General features: G+C 44.3%; 1 protein-coding gene across 1 annotated transcript; it reads left to right on the plus strand.

Moving 5' to 3' along the window:
• The first annotated feature begins 2,369 nt into the window (after positions 1–2,369).
• Positions 2,370–13,524, plus strand: LOC137351918 (leucine-rich repeat-containing protein 38-like). The gene is made up of 2 exons (XM_068016798.1): positions 2,370–3,069; positions 13,181–13,524. Exons 1-2 carry the CDS (start codon positions 2,382–2,384, stop codon positions 13,429–13,431), a joined length of 939 nt encoding a protein of 312 aa, XP_067872899.1. The 5' UTR covers positions 2,370–2,381; the 3' UTR covers positions 13,432–13,524.
• Positions 13,525–23,514: the final 9,990 nt, after the last annotated feature.

Consider the following 23,514-nt stretch of genomic DNA (forward strand, 5'->3'; position numbering starts at 1 on the left):
GAGGTCACGGGTTTGGAAGATGCTGTCTAAGGAGCCTTGGTACATTGCTGCAGTGCATCTCGTAGATGGTACACACTGCTGCCACTGTGCGTCGGTGGTGGAGGGAGTGAATGTTTGTAGCTGACTCTAGGTTCTTGTTCCCAACACTGTGGAAACATGTGTGTTATTTTTATTCATTTGTGGGCATCACTGGTGAGGCCAGCGTTTATTGCCCTGCTAGGCCATTTTAAGAGTCAACCACATTGCATGTAGGCCAGCAGATTTCCTTCCTTAAAGGATATTAGTGAAACAGATGGGTTTTTACAACAATGGTTTCATAGTAATCATGAGCCTAGCTTTTTTTTTAAATTCCAGATTTATGAATTGAATTTCACCATCTGCCATGGTGGGATTCAAAACCCATGTTCCCAGAGCATTAGCCTAGATTACCAGTGATATTACCACTACACCAGACAGGACTGGGTTAGACAGCGCTGCTCTCCATAGTGCAATAGTATGCCAACACTAAACTGTTTAAGCCCATGTAGAGCAGATGCTTCAGCAAGATATCGAAGGGTGTTGTAGCCTTATCACTGACACATGCTTACATCAGAGAGTTTTGCACTGGTAGCAGAGTACTTGGAAAATTAATCCGAGAAGGTAAAAACAATCCATATCCATGTGAAACATTTAGACTGGTGCTGATAATTATTAGTGATAAGATTCCCAATGAAATAATGATCCTTGTCTCCAATAAATAATAGATCACTGAATAATAATCATTAATGTAATTAATTGGTCATGTGTCACCTTTGGCATGTTTCCGGCAGTTCCTGCAGCCATACTGGTGCCAAACGTCGTGTCCTGCACTCCTTTGGACCCCACCAGAAAGGCCGAGAGGGGGGTTTTGACGACTGGGCAACTCTCAACCTCCATAAATTTGCCCAGGCATGCGCCATGGAGAGGTCACTCCACTGACCACCTCCAGGCGTGTATCCATTGTCTCTCGAGATAAGGAGGCCCAAAGAAGAAGAAGAAGAAGAAGATAGTAGACATTTTAAACAGCATTAGTCATTTTGTTTCTTGATATGGATCCATGGGCACTGGCCACCCTGCTTACTTGTGAGTGTCTGCTCAGCTCATTTAGTAGCACTGCCTTTTCTGAGGTCAAAGGTTGTGGGTTCAAGCACCACTTGAGAGGGTGGGCATGTGACTTGGTGGACGTCCCAATGAATTGTGGGAGATATTGTCTCCTAATTGAAATGTTAAACCATGGCCCTGGCTCAAGCAGGTGGTAGGGAGTTCCTCTAAAGTCCTAACCAACACCATCACAATAAATAGATTCACTGGTTCTTCACCTTGTGGCTGTTTGTGCGACCCTGCTGCTGTGGGAAATAACTGCTGCATTAACCCATGATAATGTCTGCATGTTAAAGCAGTTCACCTGGGATGTTCCTATGACATGGTGCTGCTATTTCTTTCTGTTCTTTACTACGATACTGAACAGCGACTCTGGCGGGCTGTTTTTAATCAGACATCTGCTCACATGCACTGTCCAGCAGGAGTCATTTGTTTCCGAGCAGGAGTCAAACTCTGGTTTTTTTTTTTGCCTTCACTGGGTTAGAGCACTGCAGCCAATTGTAGCTCGCTCGCTGCTGAGGATTGGCTAACGCAGTGCATACCAGGGCCTGGATTGGGGCCTACTGGCTGGTGAAGATTTTCAAAAGCCTTCTCTTTGACAATAACTTGATTCATCCTCCCAAAGCCCTCCTACTTTCTGATCAATGTTCACATTCCCTGCCCACTCTACCCAAACCATGTTAAGCAGCTAGGGGAATGTCATTCTGTGAAAGGCGTTATCTAAATGCAAATTGTTACTTAATGCTAACATCAACAGTACCTTTGTGGGGAATTTTTTTTGCATCTTTTCCCATGGTGTCCTGACCAATATTTAGCCCTCAACCAACATCACTAAAACAGATGACCTGGTCCTTGTCACATTGCTGTTTGTGGGATCTTGCTGTGCACATGTTGGCTGTCACGTTTCCCACATTACAACAGTGACTATACTTGGAAAGTGAGTTGAGGGTGTCCTGAGGTTGTGAAAGGCACTATATAAATGCAAGTCTTGTTTTTGAAAAATCTTTTCTGGGTGTTAATACTGATTATTGATTATAATTGGCACATCATGCAAACCCTACAGTAATTATGCATATTATTCAAGTGGTTGCAATCTAGAACGTTTCTGTTATAAAAGCTGGGACATTAGGATGTGCAGACTTGTCCCTGTGGAATGGGAAGATCCATTAGATTTACAGTTCCATCCCAGTCCCCTCCTCCCTCCAGCTCCCTGTGTTCGTGCGATCTGATCTGAGCCCTGCTACTCGATCACACTTAACACCATGCCCAGCTGTGCACTCCCTCAGCATGTCTCTGCCCCCACAGCAGCCACGATTCCAGCCTCCTCTGCCATGCCCTCATGCCCTCCACTCTGCCTGCTGCCTCTGGTCCTCTTCCTCCTACCCCTGGGGGCAACTTGCCCCGAGGGCTGTGTCTGTAAGGACACTCACACCATAGACTGCAGGGACTTGGGGCTCTCCCACCTGCCGGCGGGTGCCTTCCCTCTGGTGATCAGGAAGATCCTGATGAGCAACAACCAAATCCAGGAGATACCGACTGATTTCTTCATGTACTACGGAGACCTGGTCTACCTGGACCTCAGCAACAATTCACTGTCCTCCATCGCCAAAGGGACCTTCAGTAGCACCAAACTCATCTACTTAGACCTGCGATACAACAACTTCTCCCAGCTGAGCCCGGGTGCCTTCAGCTCAGCTGAAAGGCTGATAATGTTACGGCTGGGGAACAATCCGAAGCTGGAGCAGGTCGACAAGGCGGCCTTCCACAGTCTGAACCGCCTGCAAGTGCTGGAGCTTAATGACAACGCGCTGGAGGCTCTGAGTGTCAGCGTGCTCAGCTCCTTACCGTCCCTTCGCACTGTGCGGCTGGACGGCAACCCCTGGCTCTGCAACTGCACTTTCGCCAACCTTTTCCTCTGGCTGAGAGACAATGCTGAAGTTCTTCCTACAGGTGAGTGTTGCCCTGTGAATCACTGTCACTGCTGCAGGTCAGTTTAGACAAGTCATGATCCGATGGATTCATTTTTTCAATTGTGCCTAGAATAAAAGGAAGCAATGAAGAGAACTCTCATCACCGGAGTAAAAGCTGCTCATTAATCACAGGCACGGAGCAGTCGGAATGCTACCTTTCCTCTGTTTCCCCTCGGGTCCAACTATAGCCAGGGTCCCTGCTCCCAATCGCTGTCTGATGACTCCTGCTGGACATGTGGAGCTCTTCAGGGGTCAGGTTAGGATGAAATAGTTTCTACCATTGAGAAATTTCACCATTTAAAGCTGCCTCTCAGGAAGGAGTTCGGGCTGCTGTAGAATTCATGCCCCAGATGGGGAGAAAATAACATAACATTAATATATCAGTAGCATTGGTGCTGGAATCGGCAACGTAACGAAAATTAATATTAACAGATTCATATTTACTAAAGTATTGGGGGTTAGCCGAGAGGTTGTGGTGGAAATCTGGTTGTTGTTTAAATTATTTCGTTTGAAAGAAATATTGAAAGCAATTTTGTACGCGTGTGCCTGCTTTTATGGGGTTTAAGAATGAGGAAAACTGAGCTGTCGTTAACTTTATCATTCCAAGTTTCTGACATTTCCTTTGAGGATAGCTTGTTTAGCTGAGGGTTGAAGAGCTAATTCAAAAGATTTAGGTTAGATCCCAATTCTGTGCTGAGTTTACTGGTCTGGAGCCAGGGTGGCTGTAAGGCTGCTTCAGTTGACCTCAGTACCTCTGGTTTGGGGGGCTGGGGGGGCAGAGTGTTGGTCAGGGTTCCTGGTGGGCATTCACTTACCCCTACTCAGTGTGTGTGTGTGTGTGTGAACATTGGGTGATGACAGACAGGGTCAGGCTCACTGTGATGCCTCCCATACTAGCTCTGACTGGCCTCTCAAGATTTTTACAGGTGCTTTGAAGAGGTGCAACAGGGAGTTAAAAATTAACACTTTGGCTGGATTTGATTAGGATTAATAGGAGTTCCCGACGTTGTCCTGATCTTAAAGTTTTTTGTCTCCTTTCTCGCTCTTCGCTGACTCCTGCTGGATGTGCACCTGTATGTGGACATTGGACTTCTCCCCACCCCACCCCATTGACCCACTACCCCCCCCCCCCCCACCCCGCCCCTAACAATCCAGGAGCATGACTCCTGTTGGGTACTACTCCGCAGTTACCTTTCCAAGTAGGGAGGTAGACCCTCAACTTACCCAAATTAAGGAGGGGGGAAATCAGCAGCCAGAGATCCCATTCCTGATTGTTAGCCAGCTGGAAAGTGTGCATGTCTGTGGGTATGGGGCAGGAACAGGGTCAGGCTAAACTGTGGTGCAATTCCCAGTCCATCAGCCTGCTGACACTCACTGTCAAGACTCACACACAAACAGTGGGCATTTGGGGGAGATAACAGAGAATGGCTATAGCCCCTGGAACATTATCCCAGCACTTAGCAGGGGAGGAGTGGAGAAAATTGAACGGGAAATGTTTTTGTTTCAAACAGATATCAAACTGGATAAGAGAATCTGGGTCACATTATGTGGTTCCTGATTATTAAGCAATTTGACTGTAATATGAGACTCCCTCACCCCAGTTCAGCACTTTCCTTGGCTCTCTCACCCCTCATTCTACACCTGCCCTTCCCATAATAGCAAGAGGATGATGTTTTCATGAATAAAATCGGGTGCTAGAACTATGAACATCAGGGCAGCAGTCAATGAGAATATTTTGTTGGCATGGTCTCCTTTGGGTGTTCTGAGATGGGCTAAAATTGGAATGGGGAACAACTACTAAAAATATTGTCCAGATTGCTGACTTTTTGTTGTGAGGTGTTAAAGGAATTTGGTAATGGTTACTGATGATGGAACTTTAGAATTAAGGGAGAGAGTTCACCGAAGATCAATTTCAGCCCCTAAGTGGTGAAAGAGTATTCAACCAAGGGATCCATCGCAACATAATCCCGTGTTCACCTCACATTCATATTTGTCTAGGAATTACTGCATCGCAATCGGGAGCAGGAGCCCTGGGACACTGAGGCCATTTGGAACAATCCCGCTGCTGCCCTGGGTGCAACAAGCTAACCGCAAACAGGGCAGGGAGCAAACTCTGGACTCTCTCAGTTGGTGTGGCTCGGGGACTCACTATTCTAAACAACTGAGGTGTCAGGCAGTGAGTGGACTCTTGCTCACCAGTTTGCAAGCACTCACACTGTATGTAGCTCCTGGTGGGTGGATGGACAGCAGCCTAGAATAAAGTAGAAAATGAGTGTTATGTGGTTTAATATTTCCAATAACAAATCACACTAATGACAACAAGAGAACATTTATCTTGTCCAGACAACAGAAGTTAATGAATAATGAGGTATTAAACTGACACATTTAGCTGAACAGTTAATGGATTGATGCTTGGATGAATGAAAATAGGGTCAATTAAGTCAATGAATGTGTACACAAGGGTGTACACATTCTGACAGGGGACTCAATAAAGAGATAAATGACTTTATTATTGCTTTTTTGTGTTGATAAAAGGTGAGGGATGTTAGTGCTGGGGGCACCAGGATCCCGATTTCAGACACCCACTGCTGACAACATACACGCCAAAACAACAACTTGCATTTATATAGCACATTTAATGTAATAAAAAATTCCAAGGCGCTTACAGGAGTGTTATCAAACAAGATTTGACACTGAGCCGCATACAGAGATATTAGGATGGGTAACCAAAAGTTTGGTCAAAGAGTTAGGTTTTAAAGTGCATCTTAGAGGAGAGAGATGTAGAGAGGTTCAGGAAGGGAATTCTAGAGCTTGGCGTCTTGGGAGCTAAAGGCACAGCCGCCAATGGTGGAGTGATTAAAATCAGGGATGCTCAAGAGGCCATATTTGGATGAGTGCAGATATCTCAGGGATGTTGTCGAGCTGGAGGAGGTTACAACGATAGAGATGGGTGAGACCATAGATAGATTTGAAAACAAGAATGAACATTTTTAAATCGAGGCATTGTCAACCAGGGAGCCACTGTTGGTCAACATGCATGGGGTGATAGGTGAATGGGACTTGAGAGCTAGGATACAAGCAGCAGAGTTCTGCATGAGCTCAAGTTTATGTGGAGGTGGAAGATGAGAGGCCGATCAGGAGAGCATTGAAATAGTTAAATCTAGAGATAACCAAAGCATGGAGGAGGGTTTCAGCAGCGGATGAGCTGAGGCGGGGGTAAAGAAACATGTTGCGGAGGTGGAAGCAGGCAGTGATGGAGCAGATATAGGGTCAGGAGCTCACCTTGGGTTCAAGTAGGACACCAAGGTTGTGAGCAGTCTGGTTCAGCCCCAGACAATTGCCAGGGAGAGGGATGGAGTCGATGGTGAAGGAAGGGAGTTTGTGGTGGGGACTGTTGGAGGAAATTGCTGTCATCCGATACTGTATGTTGGAGAAGCAGCCTGACAAATCAGAGGTAGGGGAGAGGTTAGGTGATGGTGAGATAGAGCTGGGTGTTGTTCGTGTACATGTGGAAACTGATGCTGAGGGAACAGCATGTGGATGAGAAATAGGAGAGGGCCAAGAATAGATCATTGAGGGACTCCAGAGGTAATGGTATAGGAGCAGACGGAGAAACCATTGTAGGTGATTCTCTGGCTACAACTGAATAGATTGGAATGGAATGAAGCGAGTGCAGTCCCACCAACTGGACGACGTTGGAGAGGCGTTGGAGGAGGATGATGTGGTCAATTGACAGGTTGAGAAGGATGAGGAGGGATAGTTTACCATAGCCACAATTATATAAGATGTCATTGTGATTCTAATAGGAGCTGCAGCAGTGCTGTTAGATCGAAGGCATTCAGACACAGAGTTGCAGAAAAGATGGGCACAGATTTGGGAGGCAACAATACATTCAATGACTTTGGCGAGAAAAGGGTGTTTGCAAGGACAGAGTAGTCAAGGGTTTTTTTTCTGAGAAATGGGTTGATGGTGGCAATTTGAAGGGGAAGGGGACTAGCTGAGGAGAGAGAACCGTTAACAGCATCAGCTAACAGGAAGCGAAGTTGGATGGTCAGCAGTTTGATGAGAATAGTGTCGAAGGAGTAGGAGGTGGGTCTCATGGACAAGTTGATCTCGTGGAAGGCATGATGAGAGATAGGAGAGAAATGAGATGCGTGTTTTAGGAGAGGTTTGCCTTAGTGGGCTAGGGGAAGGTAAGGAATTGGCAGAGGCAACTGAATGGATGATGTCAATCTTAGTGACAAAGAAGTCTGTGAGCTCTTTGTACATTATTGGTGATGAGGGTGGAGCGGGCGGGGAGAGGAGTTTAGGAACATAGAAAATAGGAGCAGAAGTAGGCCATTCGGCCCCTCGAGCCTCTTCCGCCATTCAACGGGATCATGGCTGATCTTCTACCTCAATACCATTTTCCCGTACTATCACCACATCCCTTGATATCTTTAACATCTAGAAATCTATCAATCTCTGTCTTGAATATATTGAATGAGCTTCCACAGCCCTCTGGGGTTGAGAATTCCAAAGATTCACCACCCTTTGAGTGAAGATATTCCTCCTCCTCTCAGTCCTAAATAGCCTACCTCTTATTCTGAGACTCTGTCCCCTGGTTCTATACCCCCCACAGCCAGGGGAAACATCCTTCCTGCATCAATTTTTTCAAGCCCTGTAAGAATTTTGTATGCTTCAATGAGATCACCTCTCATTCTTCTAAACTCTAAAGAATACAGGCCCAGTCTCCTCAATCTCTCCTCTTGGGATAATCCCACCATCCCAGGATCAGTCTGGTGAACCTTCATTGCACTCCCTGTTGTATGGCAAGTAAGGAGTCCAAAACTGTAAACAATACATCAGGTCCGGTCTCACCAAGGTTGTATACAATTGCTGCAAAGCCTCTTTATTCCTGTTTTTAAATCCTTTTAGGATGATCCTGGAATAATGAGCAGTTTGGCAGAGGAATACAGGACCCGATAGTGTTTTATGCAGCCCAGCTAGATCTGGCGATGAGTGGCTAGTCCAGTTGTCTGCCACAAACGTTCAAGTCTGCATCCCTTGGACTTAAGGGAACAGAGATGAGGGGCCATACCAAGGGGAGTGACCATGGTGAGAGAGAGTAACCATTTTAGTGGGACAAGAGTATAGAGGTAGAGGTGAAGGTGTGATTGAGCAGATCAGTACCTGCAGAAATGTTATGGTGAATGAAATGCCTAAGGCTAGACAGTTGGGAATTTAAAAGTACCATTGTAAGTGACATGGAGAAAAGTTTTATCTGGGGGCAGACATAGAAGGAAATAGGGTTGGGAAGGTGCATGTCAGCAGAGAGCGGTGCACTGCCAGACAGACAGATGGAGTGTAAAACTGCCTCTACACAGCTCCAACAAAGTGCTGCAGTCCCAACCTTAGAAGACTGTCCCTCACTGCACCAGTGTTACAGTTTCCCATATCCCAACCAGCTATCTTTTGACCACCTGAATAAGATTGCAAACCAGACAGTGAAAGCGCCACAGAAACGATATCAAGGGATGAGGAAACTACCCCTGGTTAAAAAATGACCTATTCAAAGCACTCGTTAGCATTCTTTCCCTCTGAGTTAGATGGTTGCAGAGCCAAGCACATAGTTTAGTTTGATACCTCAGTGCAGTACCGAGGGAGTGCTGCACCGTCAGAGGTGCTGCGCTTTGGATGAAATGTTAAATTCAGAACCATTCAGGTGGACCATAAACAAAATCTCGTCATTGTTTACAGATAATCGGGGAGCTGTCCTGGTGTCCCGGGTTATCTTCAACCACCAACAAAATATTGATTAACTCATCTGTCATCTTAATTGCTCTTTGTAGGAATCATGCTGGGTGCAACTGGCAGCCATGTTTGCCTGCATAACAACAGTCATTGCATTTAAAAGTAATTCAACGGCTATGGAGTGCTCACTCGTGTCCTGTGGGTATGATTCTTTCTTTCTTTTGGGCCTCCTTATCTCGAGAGACAATGGATACGCGCCTGGAGGTGGTCAGTGGTTTGTGAAGCAGCGCCTGGAGTAGTTCAAGATGATTAAAGGGGAGGTGGAGAGTAACTATTTACTCTGGTTGGGGGAGTCCAGAACAAGAAAGCATAACCTTAAAATTTGAGCTCGGCCGCTCAGGCATGATACCAGGAAGCACTTCTTCACACAAACAGTCGTGAAATTCTAGAACTCTCTTCCCCCAAAAAGCTTTTGAGGCTGATGGTCAAATTTCAAAACTGAGATTGATAGATTTTTGTTAGTTTGGGTAGTAAGGAGTACGGAACCAAGGGACATAGATGGAGTTAAGATATAGATCAAGCATAATCCAATTTAATGGTGGAGAAAGTTCGAGGAGCTGAGTAGCCTCCTGCTGTTCGTATGCAAATGCAAACTCTTTTGTCAAGTACTTTTTCTCTGCAATCTTTTCCCTTCCTTTCAAAGTGATAACTCATGCTGGTCTTGATCTTGCTCACTGGTACTGGCCCAAGTGACATTCCTCTTGTGTGATGTCTAGAGGGTCAGTTGGCAGCTTGAGCATGGGGAGGTGAGGGGGTATCTAATCCATACCTACTCTTCTGTGTCTAATGGCCACACACTGGCACATTCAGGCAGGAATCACAGGATAGATGTCAGGACCCAACCCTGGATGATTTTCCCATTCTTTCGCATTCAACCTACTAACTCAGCACAGATCAATGTACCTGTATCAGTCTGTACTAAACCAGGCATTAGTGTCATTCACTAAACAATCCAAGCAGACGTGGATTAATGCACAGGCCTACTAACAGAGTACCCAGGAGCCTACGAGATGCATGGCTTACAAGGTTAAATGTGGGGCCCAGTGATCACCCAGGCAACCTGGGATTTAGCGTGCCGTGCCTGTGAGTAACCTTTGTGGTGAAGAGAAAGTGGATATAACTTATGTGTTACTTTAGTAGGGCACAATTTGCTGCTATCTCACTTCAAATGAAACATGTTAATGTAAGTATGCTGGGTGTTTAACAGGTTAAAGTGACAATGTGGATATTCAGATTAAACTCTGGGTCTTCATCTGGCTCTGCAGCCAGACAGTCTCACTGTCAAGTGTGTTCATTAACTAATCATTAAAAGCATAGCTACCATTGACAGATCACCAACAGTGGTGTAAGACAAGGTGACAGTGTTAATCAATGAAAATACTTCTTTCCTGTCTCGACGTTCCAGGTGTTTAGAGCATCTGATGTTGGGAACAATGCACTGGTTTATTTTTCCATTGAATGTGATTCTCCTAACCCCACGCTTTGTGTGTTCACATTGGAAAATATTAGAATTAGACTCAAACAAGGATCAGTCAACACTTGTGGGCAGATCTGCTTTCACTGAATGAGATACCTTTAACTCCTCAATGTACAGGTGCCAAGGGAAAGAGGTTTTCTGAGTACCTGCACCATATTTCCCCCTAATTTTCTCATAGTTCATATCCTCCATAAGCAATCGAACCTGCAAATATAAATATTTACCCAGAGACAGTGAAGGCTGTGGTCAGTTCAGTAGAAGCGGAGATAGTAGAGGTAATGATAGGAAGGATGTACTGGAAAGGCTGGTTATGCTTAGCGTGGATAAGTTGCTTGGGCTGGATGGTTTGCATGCCAGGTTGCTAAAGGAAGTGGGAATGGAGATAGTGGAAGGGCTTGTCATAATCTTCCAATCTTCCCTAGATATGGGGGAGGGGGAGCTGCCAGATGATTGGAGAGTGGTAAATGTTACATCCTGATTCAAGAAAGGGTGTAAGGACAGTCCTAGTAACTACAGGCTGGTCAGTTTAACATCAGTGGTAGGTAAGGTTTTAGAAACAATAATCAGGGAAAACTCAGCAATCACTTAGAGAGGTTTGAGTTAATTAAGGAGAGCCAGAACGGACTTGTAAAAGGCAGATTGTGCTTAACTAACCTAATTGAATTTTTTGAAGAAGTAACAGAGAAGGTTGATGAAGCGAATGTGGTGGATGTCGATATGGATTTTAAGAAAGCATTTGCCAAAATACCACATAAAAGGCTGGTTACCAAAACTGAAGCTCGTGGAATAGGAGGGCCAGTGTCAGCTTGGATTTTAAAAATTGGCTTAAGGACAGAAAATAGCAAGTTGTGGTAAATGGTCATTTTCAGATTGGAGGATGGTAGACAGTGGTGTTCCCCAAGGTTCAGTGCTAGAACCACTGATTTTTTATATATATATATATAATATATATATATATATATATATATAAATGACTTGGATATTGGGATACAAAGTAAAATTTCAAAATTTGCTGTTAATACCAGGCTTGGAGGTGTGTCAAACAGTGAAGATGATACCAATCGACTGCAACAGGACATAGATAGGCTAGCAGAATGGGCAGACAAGTGGCAGATGGAATTTAATACATAGAAGTATGAGTTGATGCATTTTGGCAGAAGGGTAGGATGAGGCAATATAGACTCTACGGTACAGTTCTAAAGAGTGTACAGGGACAGAGGGACCTGTGAATGCATGTGTATAGATCTTTGAAGGTGGCAGGACATATTGAGAGAGTAGTTAGCAAAGCATGTGGGATCTTGGGCTTCATAAATAGAGTTATTGAATACAGAAGCAGGGAAGTTGTGATGAACCTTTATAAAGCTCTGGTTTGGACATAACTAGAGTATTGCGTCCAGTTCTGGTCACTGCACTTTAAGAAGGATGTGAGGGTCCTTGAGACGGTGCAGAGGAGATCTGCCAGAATGGTTCCAGGGATGAGGAATTTTAGCTACAAGGTTAGGTTGGAGAAGCTGGGGTTGTTCTCCTTGGAGCAAAGGAGATTGAGGAGAGATTTGATAGGAGTGTACAAGATTATGACAGGTTTGGATGATAAAGAAAAACTGTTCCCATTCACTGATGGTACAAGGACTAGGGGACACAGATTTAAGGTTTTGGGTAAGAGATACAGGAGGGATGTGAGGAAGAACATTTTTATGCAGCGAGGTTGGTAGGTAAATTGGCCATTATAAATTGCCCCTAGTATAGGTAGGTGGTAGGGAAATATAGGGACAGGTGGGGATGTGGTAGGAATATGGGATTAGTGTAGGATTAGTATAAATGGGTGGTTGATGGTCGGCACAGACTCGGTGGGCCGAAGGGCCTGTTTCAGTGCTGTATCTCTAAAAAAAAAGAGTGGTAATGACCTGGAACTTGCTGCTTATGAGAGTGGTGGAAGCAGAGAAAATGAATGATTTTGAAAGGAAATTGGATGAAGACTTGAGGGAAATAAACTTGCAGGGCTATGGGAATAGAGCAGGTGACTGACTGGATTGCTGTACAAACAGCTGGCATAGACTCGATGGGCTGAGTGGCCTTCTGTGCCGTAAGAACTCTATGACTCTATTGGCACCGATGCAAGATAGGTACCTGCTTATGACAATGCAGAGCTCACTGACTTGAGTTATACTCTCAGTTCCTCTTTACCACATTAAGTAGTAATAATCCTTGAAAAACTGCATGGGTCTGTCTGTAAATACTCGGCACAATGCAGAATGGCGAGGATGCTAAACATTAACCAAGCTTACTGGTTCTAACAACCTTCATGTGCCAACCTGATTATCAATGTACCGAGATGAGAGCTGGTTAAACTTTGAATGTTACCAACCATCCCCTATCCTAATATAAAAGCAAAATACTGCGGATGCTGGAAATCTGAAATAAAAACAAGAAATGCTGGAACCACTCAGCAGGTCTGGCAGCATCTGTGGAAAGAGAAGCAGAGTTAACGTTTCGGGTCAGTGACCCTTCTTCGGAACTCCTATCCTCTCCTTTCCTGGGATGGTTTCACATTGGCCACTTAAAGTGACAAGTGCCAATTTCCCAATTTTTGGGGATCCCAATTTCCTCTTCACAAGAAAACACAAGGGCAGAAATTCTGTGATTGTTTTAATGCAAACCCAGTGAAATTATAGTGTGGGAGTGTCCAGGAACAGGCATGGGACCCAGAGACACCAGCTTGAGCACTTCCGGAGGGACAAGGGATTGAGGGCCAGGTTTGATGGAACTGAATTGATAACCTTTTTCTTATTCATATAAAAATGTTGATGTTCATTTCTTCAAGGCTTTGATGCAATCCAGTGCTCCTTGCCTCGGGATATGAGGAAGATCACACTCAACGAGTTATCTGACAACAGCTTCATTGAGTGCGAGTTCTCACTGACTCTGACAGACTACTTGATTATATTTTTCTCTGGGGTTTGTGTCTCCATCACCGCCATTACAACAAGCTTTATCTTGGCCAATATAGTGCAATGCTTCCAGAGACTGGGATTATTCAAGGAAGGCGATGACGATGATGAAGAGGATGATTAAGGGCAAGAAACAGACACCAAATGAACACTGTCAGTCATTTTTTTCCTACATTTTTCATTTGCAAGGAAGAAGTGTTTTTACTTAAATATAAAGTTGCACATTATGTTCTAAGATATTAATTAGTATGATATATGCATCTGTTGGTAAAAATTAAAATATTAAAAAGATTTTGTTTTTCTAATTCAGGTTTGCGAGGCTCATTGAGGTTGTCTTACATCTGCTTGAATGTAGGAACAGTAGGCCATTCAGCCCCTCGAGCCTGTTCCTCCAAAAGGCTAATGAAATGCTGGGCTTTATATCTAGAGGACGAGACTACAAGGGGGTAGAATTCATGCTTTGGCTATACAAAGCCCTGGTCAGTCCACAACTGAAATACTGTGAGCAGTTCTGGGCACCACACCTTAGGAAGGATATATTGGCCTTGGGGAGAGTACTGTTTAGATTTACCAGAATGATGCGTGGACTCCAAGGTTTAAATTACAAGGAAAGATTATGCAAACTCGGGTTGTATTGCCTGTAGTTTAGAAGGTTAAATGATGATTTGATCAAAGTTTTCAAGATATTAAGAGGAACAGATATGGTAGATGGAGAGAAACTATTTCCGCTGGTTGGGGTTGGAGGGATAGTCAACATCCTGGGGGTTACCATTGACCAGAAACAGAACTGGAGCAGTCACATAAATACTGTGGCTACAAGAGCAGGTCAGCGGCTGGGAATTCTGCGGTGAGGTAACTCACCTTCTGACTCCCCAAAGCCTGTCCACCATTTACGGGAGTCAGGAGTGTCATGGACGACTCTCCACTTGCCTGGATGTGTGAAAGACAATTTCTACTGAAAGAGGCAGAATTACAGAATTGTTACAGCACAGAAGGAGGCCATTCAGCCCATTGTGTCTGCACCAGCTTTCTGAATGAGCAATTCACCTAATGCCATTCCCCTGCCTTCTCCCTGTAACCCTGCACATTCTTTGTTTTCAGACAACAATCCAATTCCCTTTTGAATGCCTCAATTGAACCTGCCTCCACCACACTCTCAGGCAGTGCAGTCCAGATCCTAACCTCTCGCTGAGTGAAGAAGTTTTTCCTCATGTTACTTTTGCCTTCTTTTGCCAATCACTTTAAATCTGTGCCCTCTGGTTATCAATCCTTTCAGGAGTGGGAACACTTTTTCCCTATCCACTCTGTCCAGACCCCTCATGATTTTGAATACCTCTATCAAATCACCTCTCCGCCTTCTCTTCAAGGAAAACAGTCCCAACTTCTCCAATCTACCTTCATAACTGAAATTCCTCATCCCTGGGACCGTTCTCGTGAATCTTTTCTGCACTCTCTCCAAGGCCTTCACATCTTTCCTAAAGTGTGGTGCCTAAAACTGGACGCAATACTCCAGCTGAGGCCAAACTAGTGTCTTAAACAAGTTCAGAATAACCTCTTTGCTCTTGTACTCTATGCCCCTATTAATAAAGCCCAGGATAAAAGCAAAATACTGCGGATGCTGGAAATCTGAAACAAAAACAAGAAATGCTGGATTCACTCAGCAGGTCTGGCAGCATCTGTGGAAAGAGAAGCAGAGTTAACGTTTCGGGTCAGTGACCCTTCTTCGGAACTGACAAATATTAGAAAAGTCACAGATTATAAACAAGTGAGGTGGGGGTTGGGCAAGAGATAACAAAGGAGAAGGTGCAGATTGGACCAGGCCACATAACTGACCAAAAGGTCACGGAGCAAAGGCAAACAATATGTTAATGGTGTGTTGAAAGACAAAGCATTAGTACAGAATAGGTGTGAATATACTGAATATTGAACATCAGCAAGTGCAAACCTGAAGAAAAACAACCTGAAAAAAACAGTGGGTAAGCAAACTGAACAAACTAAGATGAAATGAAATAAATGCAAAAAAAGATTGTAAAAAATGTAAAAAGGAATGCAAAAAAAAGGGAAGAAAAAATAACTAAAAATGACTAAAAATGAAAGTAAAGTGGGGGGCTGTCATGCTCTGAAATTATTGAACTCAATGTTCAGTCCGGCAGGCTGTAGTGTGCCTAATCGGTAGATGAGATGCTGTTCCTCGAGCTTGCGTTGATACTGCATGTCTTTATTAACCAGTCTCTCAACCAGTTCTGTCACCTTCAATGACTTCTGCGCATATATCCCCAGGTCCCTCTGTTCTTGCACCCCCTTTAGAGTTGTATCCTTTATGTTATATTGCCTCTCCATGTTCTTCCTACCAAAATGATTCACTTCACATTTCTCGACATGATCTTCATTTCCCACTTGGCTGCCCATTCCACCAGCTTGTCTATGTCTTTTTGAAGGTTTACACTATCCCCCTCTGAAGAAGGAATTTTCCTCCACACAAGATCAGGGGGCAGGTTGTTCAACCTTGCCCGTCTAAGAGCGAAGTCCAAAGTACGGAAAGTCCTCATCAGAGAACTCCTCTTTGCTGACGATGCTGCTTTAACATCTCACACTGAAGAATGCCTGCAGAGTCTCATCGACAGGTTTGCGTCTGCCTGCAATGAATTTGGCCTAACCATCAGCCTCAAGAAAACGAACATCATGGGGCAGGATGTCAGAAATGCTCCATCCATCAATATTGGCGACCACGCTCTGGAAGTGGTTCAAGAGTTCACCTACCTAGGCTCAACTATCACCAGTAACCTGTCTCTAGATGCAGAAATCAACAAGCGCATGGGTAAGGCTTCCACTGCTATGTTCAGACTGGCCAAGAGAGTGTGGGAAAATGGCGCACTGACACGGAACACAAAAGTCCGAGTGTATCAGGCCTGTGTCCTCAGTACCTTGCTCTACGGCAGCGAGGCCTGGACAACGTATGCCAGCCAAGAGCGACGTCTCAATTCATTCCATCTTCGCTGCCTTCGGAGAATACTTGGCATCAGGTGGCAGGACTATATCTCCAACACAGAAGTCCTTGAAGCGGCCAACATCCCCAGCTTATACACACTACTGAGTCAGCGGCGCTTGAGATGGCTTGGCCACGTGAGCCGCATGGAAGATGGCAGGATCCCCAAAGACACATTGTACAGCGAGCTCGCCACTGGTATCAGACCCACCGGCCGTCCATGTCTCCGTTATAAAGACGTCTGCAAACGCGACATGAAATCGTGTGACATTGATCACAAGTCGTGGGAGTCAGTTGCCAGCATTCGCCAGAGCTGGCGGGCAGCCATAAAGACAGGGCTAAATTGTGGCGAGTCGAAGAGACTTAGTAGTTGGCAGGAAAAAAGACAGAGGCGCAAGGGGAGAGCCAACTGTGCAACAGCCCCAACAAACAAATTTCTCTGCAGCACCTGTGGAAGAGCCTGTCACTCCAGAATTGGCCTTTATAGCCACTCCAGGCGCTGCTTCACAAACCACTGACCACCTCCAGGCGCGTATCCATTGTCTCTCGAGATAAGGAGGCCCAAAAGGAAAGGACACTATCCCCCTCACAGATCACAATTTGTCCAAGTTTCGTATCATCCACAAATTTTGAAATTGTGCACTGTACACCAAAGTCTAGGTCATTAATATATGTCAGGCGCTATATAAATGCAGGTTCTTCCTTTAAGAGTAACACAAGCTGTTATGAGCTCAGTAAGATGTTAAATTACGAGATATGAACCCCCCACCCAGAACAATTTAAAGAATTACATAACAAAATTTCATGTTTTGAGAACTTACTAAAACAACTGAAGTAAAAGAAATCCCCATTAACTAACTGGTACTCTGTAAGTAGCTGATTCCCCAAATTACAAAGAAAGGTATTTTCTTTACTTCTTAAAACACTTGAAAACCTCACATTACACAGTCCTCCTTGATGGCAAAATCATTGCAGCTAAAAGTCCCAAACTCCTCCCAGTTGCAAGGGGTTGGATCTCCCAAACCCTTCACCAAGTAATTATCCTCTTCACACACTTCCCCTAGCACTTTTGACCTTGATAAAGGACCAATGTGCAGGATTACTGGAGAAGGTGGGGGAATTGGGACTAGGTGAATAGCTCATTTGGAAAGCTGGTGCAGATACAAGGGGCCAAATGGCCTCCTTCTCTGCTGTAATAATTCTGTGATTTCTATGCCCATGAATAAGGCAATTCCTGGTGATCCTGTCAGTCTCTTTTCCGCAAACTTCAACTTTCAAAAACAGGTTCAAGTCTTCACAGTCTTTCGCTGTATCAGGCTTCCAAGAGCAGGTGATCCCTCTCTCTCCCTTGAGGCTGCACCACTGGTTTTCCTTCTCACAGCCTGTCTGCCTTCAGAAAATCTGTTGAATTTATCTGGAATCAAAAGTCAATAGCCCATTGTCTTTCTCCAATATGAAAAGTCCACAAGTCTGGCTTCAGCAGAGCCACCCAGGCTTTCCATTGTTTCCAGGTGTTAGCAGCTGCCGTGCACATTTACAGCCTCATAATCACTGATAACTTATTTACGATCTGACAGTCAGGGAGGGTGAAACCCATCGTTTTTCAGGTGTTATACCCCTGTGTTCTCTTCTTTTCGAAAAAGTCTTTGATCCAGGTTCTCTGTTGTCCTGGTAACCAAGATTCCTATTTTGGCTTTAAGCAGAGCAGATGTAAGGTCACCTGACTTCTCTGACTCCATCTTAAACATTTAAAACATAATCATGTTACAAAGTCCAGCATTCAGAACAGAGCATTCATTGATTCTTATTCTAATTCTTATTCCCTCCCATTGCATTATTTTTTTACTTTTTTTTCTTTTCCTCCTCTCCTGAATGTGTTATGTCACACCAGGGCAGCCATGCCTGGAAGACCCATAGAGTGTCCTTGTGGATGACCATGCAGAGTTTTGGCAGCACTTTGGAACAGGCCAGCTGTCTGGCATTAAACAGGCAGCTTATTTCATCTCTGAGAAGGAAGGGAATTAACTTAAATCCAAATTCACAAGTCAAAAAATTCTAAATACTTACAACCAGAAGGAACTCAAACAGCGAATCTTAATGACTTTGTTGGCTTAGCAATAAATATCCTATTATGATATGAGTTACTTAGCAACAATGGGTATCCAATTACGATATTATTAGCAACAGAGTATTATGTGATGTCATCAGTTATTTAACAAAATGTATCATGTTGTGATATCATTGACTTATTACTGGGGGATTATTTCATTTCGAGAGGACACCTCATCCAAAGGGTCATGATGCAATTTCATCTTTGTTGTGCCTGGGAATGAAGAAGAAAATCTTCCCTAATGATTTCGGGAAAGCAGAGGAGAAAATTAAAAGGGAGGGAGTCACATGAGTAACAAGATTATATGCACATTAAAATGGAGTGGACAATATTTGGTTAACTGAATCAACATCCCAATGAGGATCTAGATACTTTAAAGAACTCACATTTATAAAGCACCTTTCACATATTCAGGACATCCCGAAGTGCTTTATAAACAACAAAGTATTTTGAAGTGCAGTTACCATCATGTGGAGACAAACATGGCAGCCCCACAATAAGGTCCTACAAATAGCAATGAGCTGAATGACCAGTTAATCTACTTTTGGTGATGTGGTTACGGGAACAATGTTAGCTAGGACACTGGGACAACTCCCAAATAGTGCAATGGGATCTTATATGACCATCTGAACCAGGTAAACAAGACCTTAGTGTAACATCCCATCAAAAAGACAATTTGTCTGGTATTGATTTGAAATGTTGGCCTAGATTATGTACCTACATCCTGGAACGAGGCTCGAAACTACAACCTTCTAATGCAAAAGTGAGAGAGTATTACCAACTAAGCCAACAAATACTAGTCACTTATGACTATTGTGTTGAAAAAAATCATCAATTGTGTCTGAGATACTTCAACGTGACAGAATGCTTACCTTGTGTTTGATGGGTGGTGGAAGCAGATTCAATAGTAACTTTCAAAAGGGGATGGGATATATACTAGAAAAGGATAAAAAGTGCAGGGTTATGGGGAAAGAGCAGGAGAACGGGACGAATTGGATAGCTCTGCCAAAGGGCTATCACAGCACAATGGGCCAAATGCCCTGCTTCTGTGCTGTATGATTCTATGATTTCATTGTTTACATCCAGGGAAATGAATCATAGACAAAGACAATTGAAATGCTGATTTTTCCATTCTGTATATTGAGGCAGTAAGTGAGAGGAGACAACTGGGAATGTGATCTCACTGAGATAACCATATAAATAATTTCACAGAGCGGCAGGGAGTTGATTTACACCTGATTGCTTGTGAAATTCATGAGAAGGTCTGGGTGTAATTTCCCGTATGATCGAGGAATGCAGGCTTAACTTTGCTGGTTAGCCTGCTCAAATGGTAATCCTAGCTCCAAATTAATTCGTCTCTGGGGTCAGTGATATTAACTCTGTGTTTAAGTACCAGGGCACAACATGTGAAGGAGTTGTAGGTGTGACAAGGTCACTCAAATAGAAGGAAATCGAAACAGTAACAGTATGTATGATGTGTGTAATTAGCCACACTGGCAATTCATGCTGAGACAACAGAGTAATCAGATACAAAAACAAAATACTGCGGATGCTGGAAATCTGAAACAAAAACAGAACATGCTGGAAATACACAGCAGGTCTGGCAGCATCTGTGGAGAGAGAAGCAGAGTTAACCTTTCAGGTTGATAACCTTCCATCAGAACTGGAAGAAGTTAGAGAATTAACAGGCTTTAAGCAAGTACAGAGGCAGGGAAAGGGGAGGTGAGAAAGGTAAGAACAAAAAGGAAGGCCAGTGAAAGGGTGGAGGGCAGGAGTGATAAAACCACAAAAGGAATGATGGTGCAATGTCAGAGAGGGGGGCGGTAATGTAGCAATAAACAAACAAAAGATGGGTAAGGAGGTGTAAATAGCAACAGGAAAACTATTAGCGGTACCTGTCTGAGAAAACAATAGTGCTGGTTATAATCTGAAGTTGTTGAACGCAATGTTGAGGCTGGAAGATTTTAAAGTTCCTCATTGAAAGGTGAGGTGCTATGCCTCAAGCTTTCATTGAGCTCCATTAAAACAGGGTAGGAGGCCAAGGACAAAGAGATCAGAGTGGGATTGAGGTGGAGAATTAAAATGACAAGCGACCAGCAGCTCAGGGTCACACGTACAGACGGAACAAAGGTCTTCAGCAAAGCAGTCGTCCAATCTGCATTTGGCCTCACCAATGTAGAGAAAACTGCATTGTGAGCAGTGCATACAGTGTAATAAATTGAAAGAAGTACAAGTAAATCACTATGTCATCTGCAAGGAGTGTTTGGGGCCCTGGATGTTGGGAAGGGAGGACGTGAAAGGGCAAGTTATGCAACTTCTGTGCTTGCATGGGCAGGTGCCAGGGAAAAAGGGACTGGGCTTTGGGGATGATTGAATATTGGACCAGGGAGATCCATTGAATATGGAGGCTGATGAGTGAAAGGTGAGGACAAGGGGGACACTATCGTGGTTCTGGAAGGGAGGATAAAGGGTGAGAGCAAAGATGGAGGAACTGGGATAGTCACGATCAAGGGCATTGTCAACCTCTGTGGATAGGAATCCTCAGTCAAGGAAAAAGGAAGACATATTGTAACCAGTTTATTTGGATTTACAATGGCTCCATGTTGAATGTTTCTCCATTGTTTCCATAGAGTAAGCAAACTGGACCTACAACTGTTCCAACAATGCTGACTGGGCACATGACACAAGAGAATTGACTAGTGCCAAAAGCCTTGCCTTTCTGGCCCCTCCATCCCCCTTTGATTGAGACATATTTCTTCGAGCACTGGACTTTTACCTGCCACAGGCATGTTGTGCTCCTGACCACTCCCCTCTATCCCACCCCCAGAAGCCATTTAAATACAGGCTGCCCCTTGGGGTGGGAGTTTATCTGCAGCAGGCCTCGTGCTGCCTGCAAAACTAAACGTCTTTTAGAATCATAGAGTCATTACGACACAGAAGGAGGCCATTTGGCCCATCGAGTCCATGCTGGCTCTCTGTAGAGCAATCCAATCAGTCCCATTCCCCTGTTCTATCCCTATAGGCCTGCAAGTTTATTTCTCTCAAGTGCCCATCCAATTTCCTTTTGAAATTGTTCATTGTCTCGGTTTCCACCACCCTTGTAGGCAGCGAGTTCCAGCTCATTACCACTCACTGCGTAAAAACATTCTTCCTCACATCCCCCCCTGCACCTCTTGCCCAAAACCTTAAATCTGTGTCCCCTAGTCCTTGAACCATTAGCTCTTTATCTAAACATGTCATAATCTTGTACACCTCTATCAAATCTCCCCTCAATCTCCTTTGCTCCAAGGAGAACAATCCCACCTTCTCCAAACTAACCTTGTAGCTAAAATTCCTCATCCCTGAACCATTCTGGAAAATCTCCTCTGAACCCTCTCAAGGACCCTCACATCCTTCCTCAAGTGTAGTGGCCAGAACTGGACGCAATACTCTAGTTGTGACCTAACCAGAGCTTTATAAAGTTTCAGAATAACTTTCCTGCTTTTGTACTCGATACCTCTATTTATGAAGCCCAAGATTCCATTTGTTTTCTAACTACTCTCACTATGTCCTGCCACCTTCAAACATCTATGCAGATGAACCCTAAGGCCCCTCTGTCCCTGTACACTCTTTAGTGCCATTAAGTCTATATTGCTTCACTGTATCTTTTCTCTGTACAAGCCCTGCTTGCCAAGTGGTTGTCCAGGCCCAGTTCCAAAACCCCCAGCACTGTCCGGAGAGCACTGGAAGCCAGGGTGGAATGGGTGGCTCCAGCCTTCAAAGGATGCAAATTGTAGGAAACATGTTAGAAAATGTATTTCCCTGATTTTCACACCATTGGCATACTCCAGCCCACATATAGGTGATTGTGCCCACTCCCACTCGACCCAGGCACTGGGAAATAGGGAGAAACGCAATGAGAAGGGGACATGTTATTGAGCGACTGTTCACCCACACTCATTTGGGACCTGCTGAAAAATTGACGGAGGGCCAGTGAAAAGCTAAGGCCTAAAAAGTTTTAATAACTGGAGTGAAGCCCAGCATGTCGCCCACCAGGCCTGCTCTTTCCACAGCCTACATACATTCTGCCCTTTCATGGGCTCTACCCCACATAGTTAATGTTTTCAGGGTAAGTAATATACAAATGCCCACTGGTCCTCAAAGGGGATCAAGGAAACTCCAGATTATGTATCCACCCTTACATCTCCCTTAGCTGAAAGAATGAAAATTAACATTTTAGAAACTTCCAGTTCAGCCAGTTCCGTAGAAACAAGAGAAAAAGCACTTGATTAGATTCCAACTTATAACTCACTCCTCGATATTCTTTAGAGAAACCAAATTACCCCTTCAATTAGATTCCAACTTATAACTCACTCCTGCATTTCCATTACTCTATCATCAAGCCATCCACTCCTTTGATTTAATTCTAGCCTGTAACTCACTCCCCAGCATCTGTTATTTTATATTTATTTAGAGATACAGCACTGAAACAGGCCCTTCAGCCCACCGAGTCTGTGCTGACCATCAACCACCCATTTATACTAATCCTACACTAATCCCATATTCCTACCACCTACCTATACTAGGGGCAATTTATAATGGTCAATTTAGCTATCAACCTGCAAGTCTTTGGCTGTGGGAGGAAAGCGGAGCACCCGGCAAAAACCCACACGGTTCACAGGGAGAACTTGCAAACTCCACACAGGCAGTACCCAGAATTGAACCCGGGTCGCTGGAGCTGTGAGGCTGCGGTGCTAACCACTGTGCCACCCACCAATTCTTATAAGCCATCTGAATATCGCAGTCAGATTCCAGCCTGTAACTCACTCCCAGATATCCATTATTCTACATATAAATTGCCTGAGCTTGTTGATATCATCCACTGTGCTAATAGTTAGTCTCAAAGCCTTGTGACCAGGGAGTGGAAAATCAGCTGGGGAATCTCCTAATTGCTGGCCAGAAACCCTTGCTGGAAAGTGTGCATGTCCAGCTGAGGACAGAATAGGCGTTTGACTATGATACTCCCCACGGTCCAAAAGCTTGACAACGTTTACTATCTTGGCTCATACATGAAGAATGACCACCTCCGCTAAGTATCAGGGTATTCCCATGCCTGTGGGACCCACTTCCAT

The sequence above is a fragment of the Heterodontus francisci genome, chromosome 37, assembly GCF_036365525.1.
Source record: "Heterodontus francisci isolate sHetFra1 chromosome 37, sHetFra1.hap1, whole genome shotgun sequence".
Classification (NCBI taxonomy): domain Eukaryota; kingdom Metazoa; phylum Chordata; class Chondrichthyes; order Heterodontiformes; family Heterodontidae; genus Heterodontus; species Heterodontus francisci.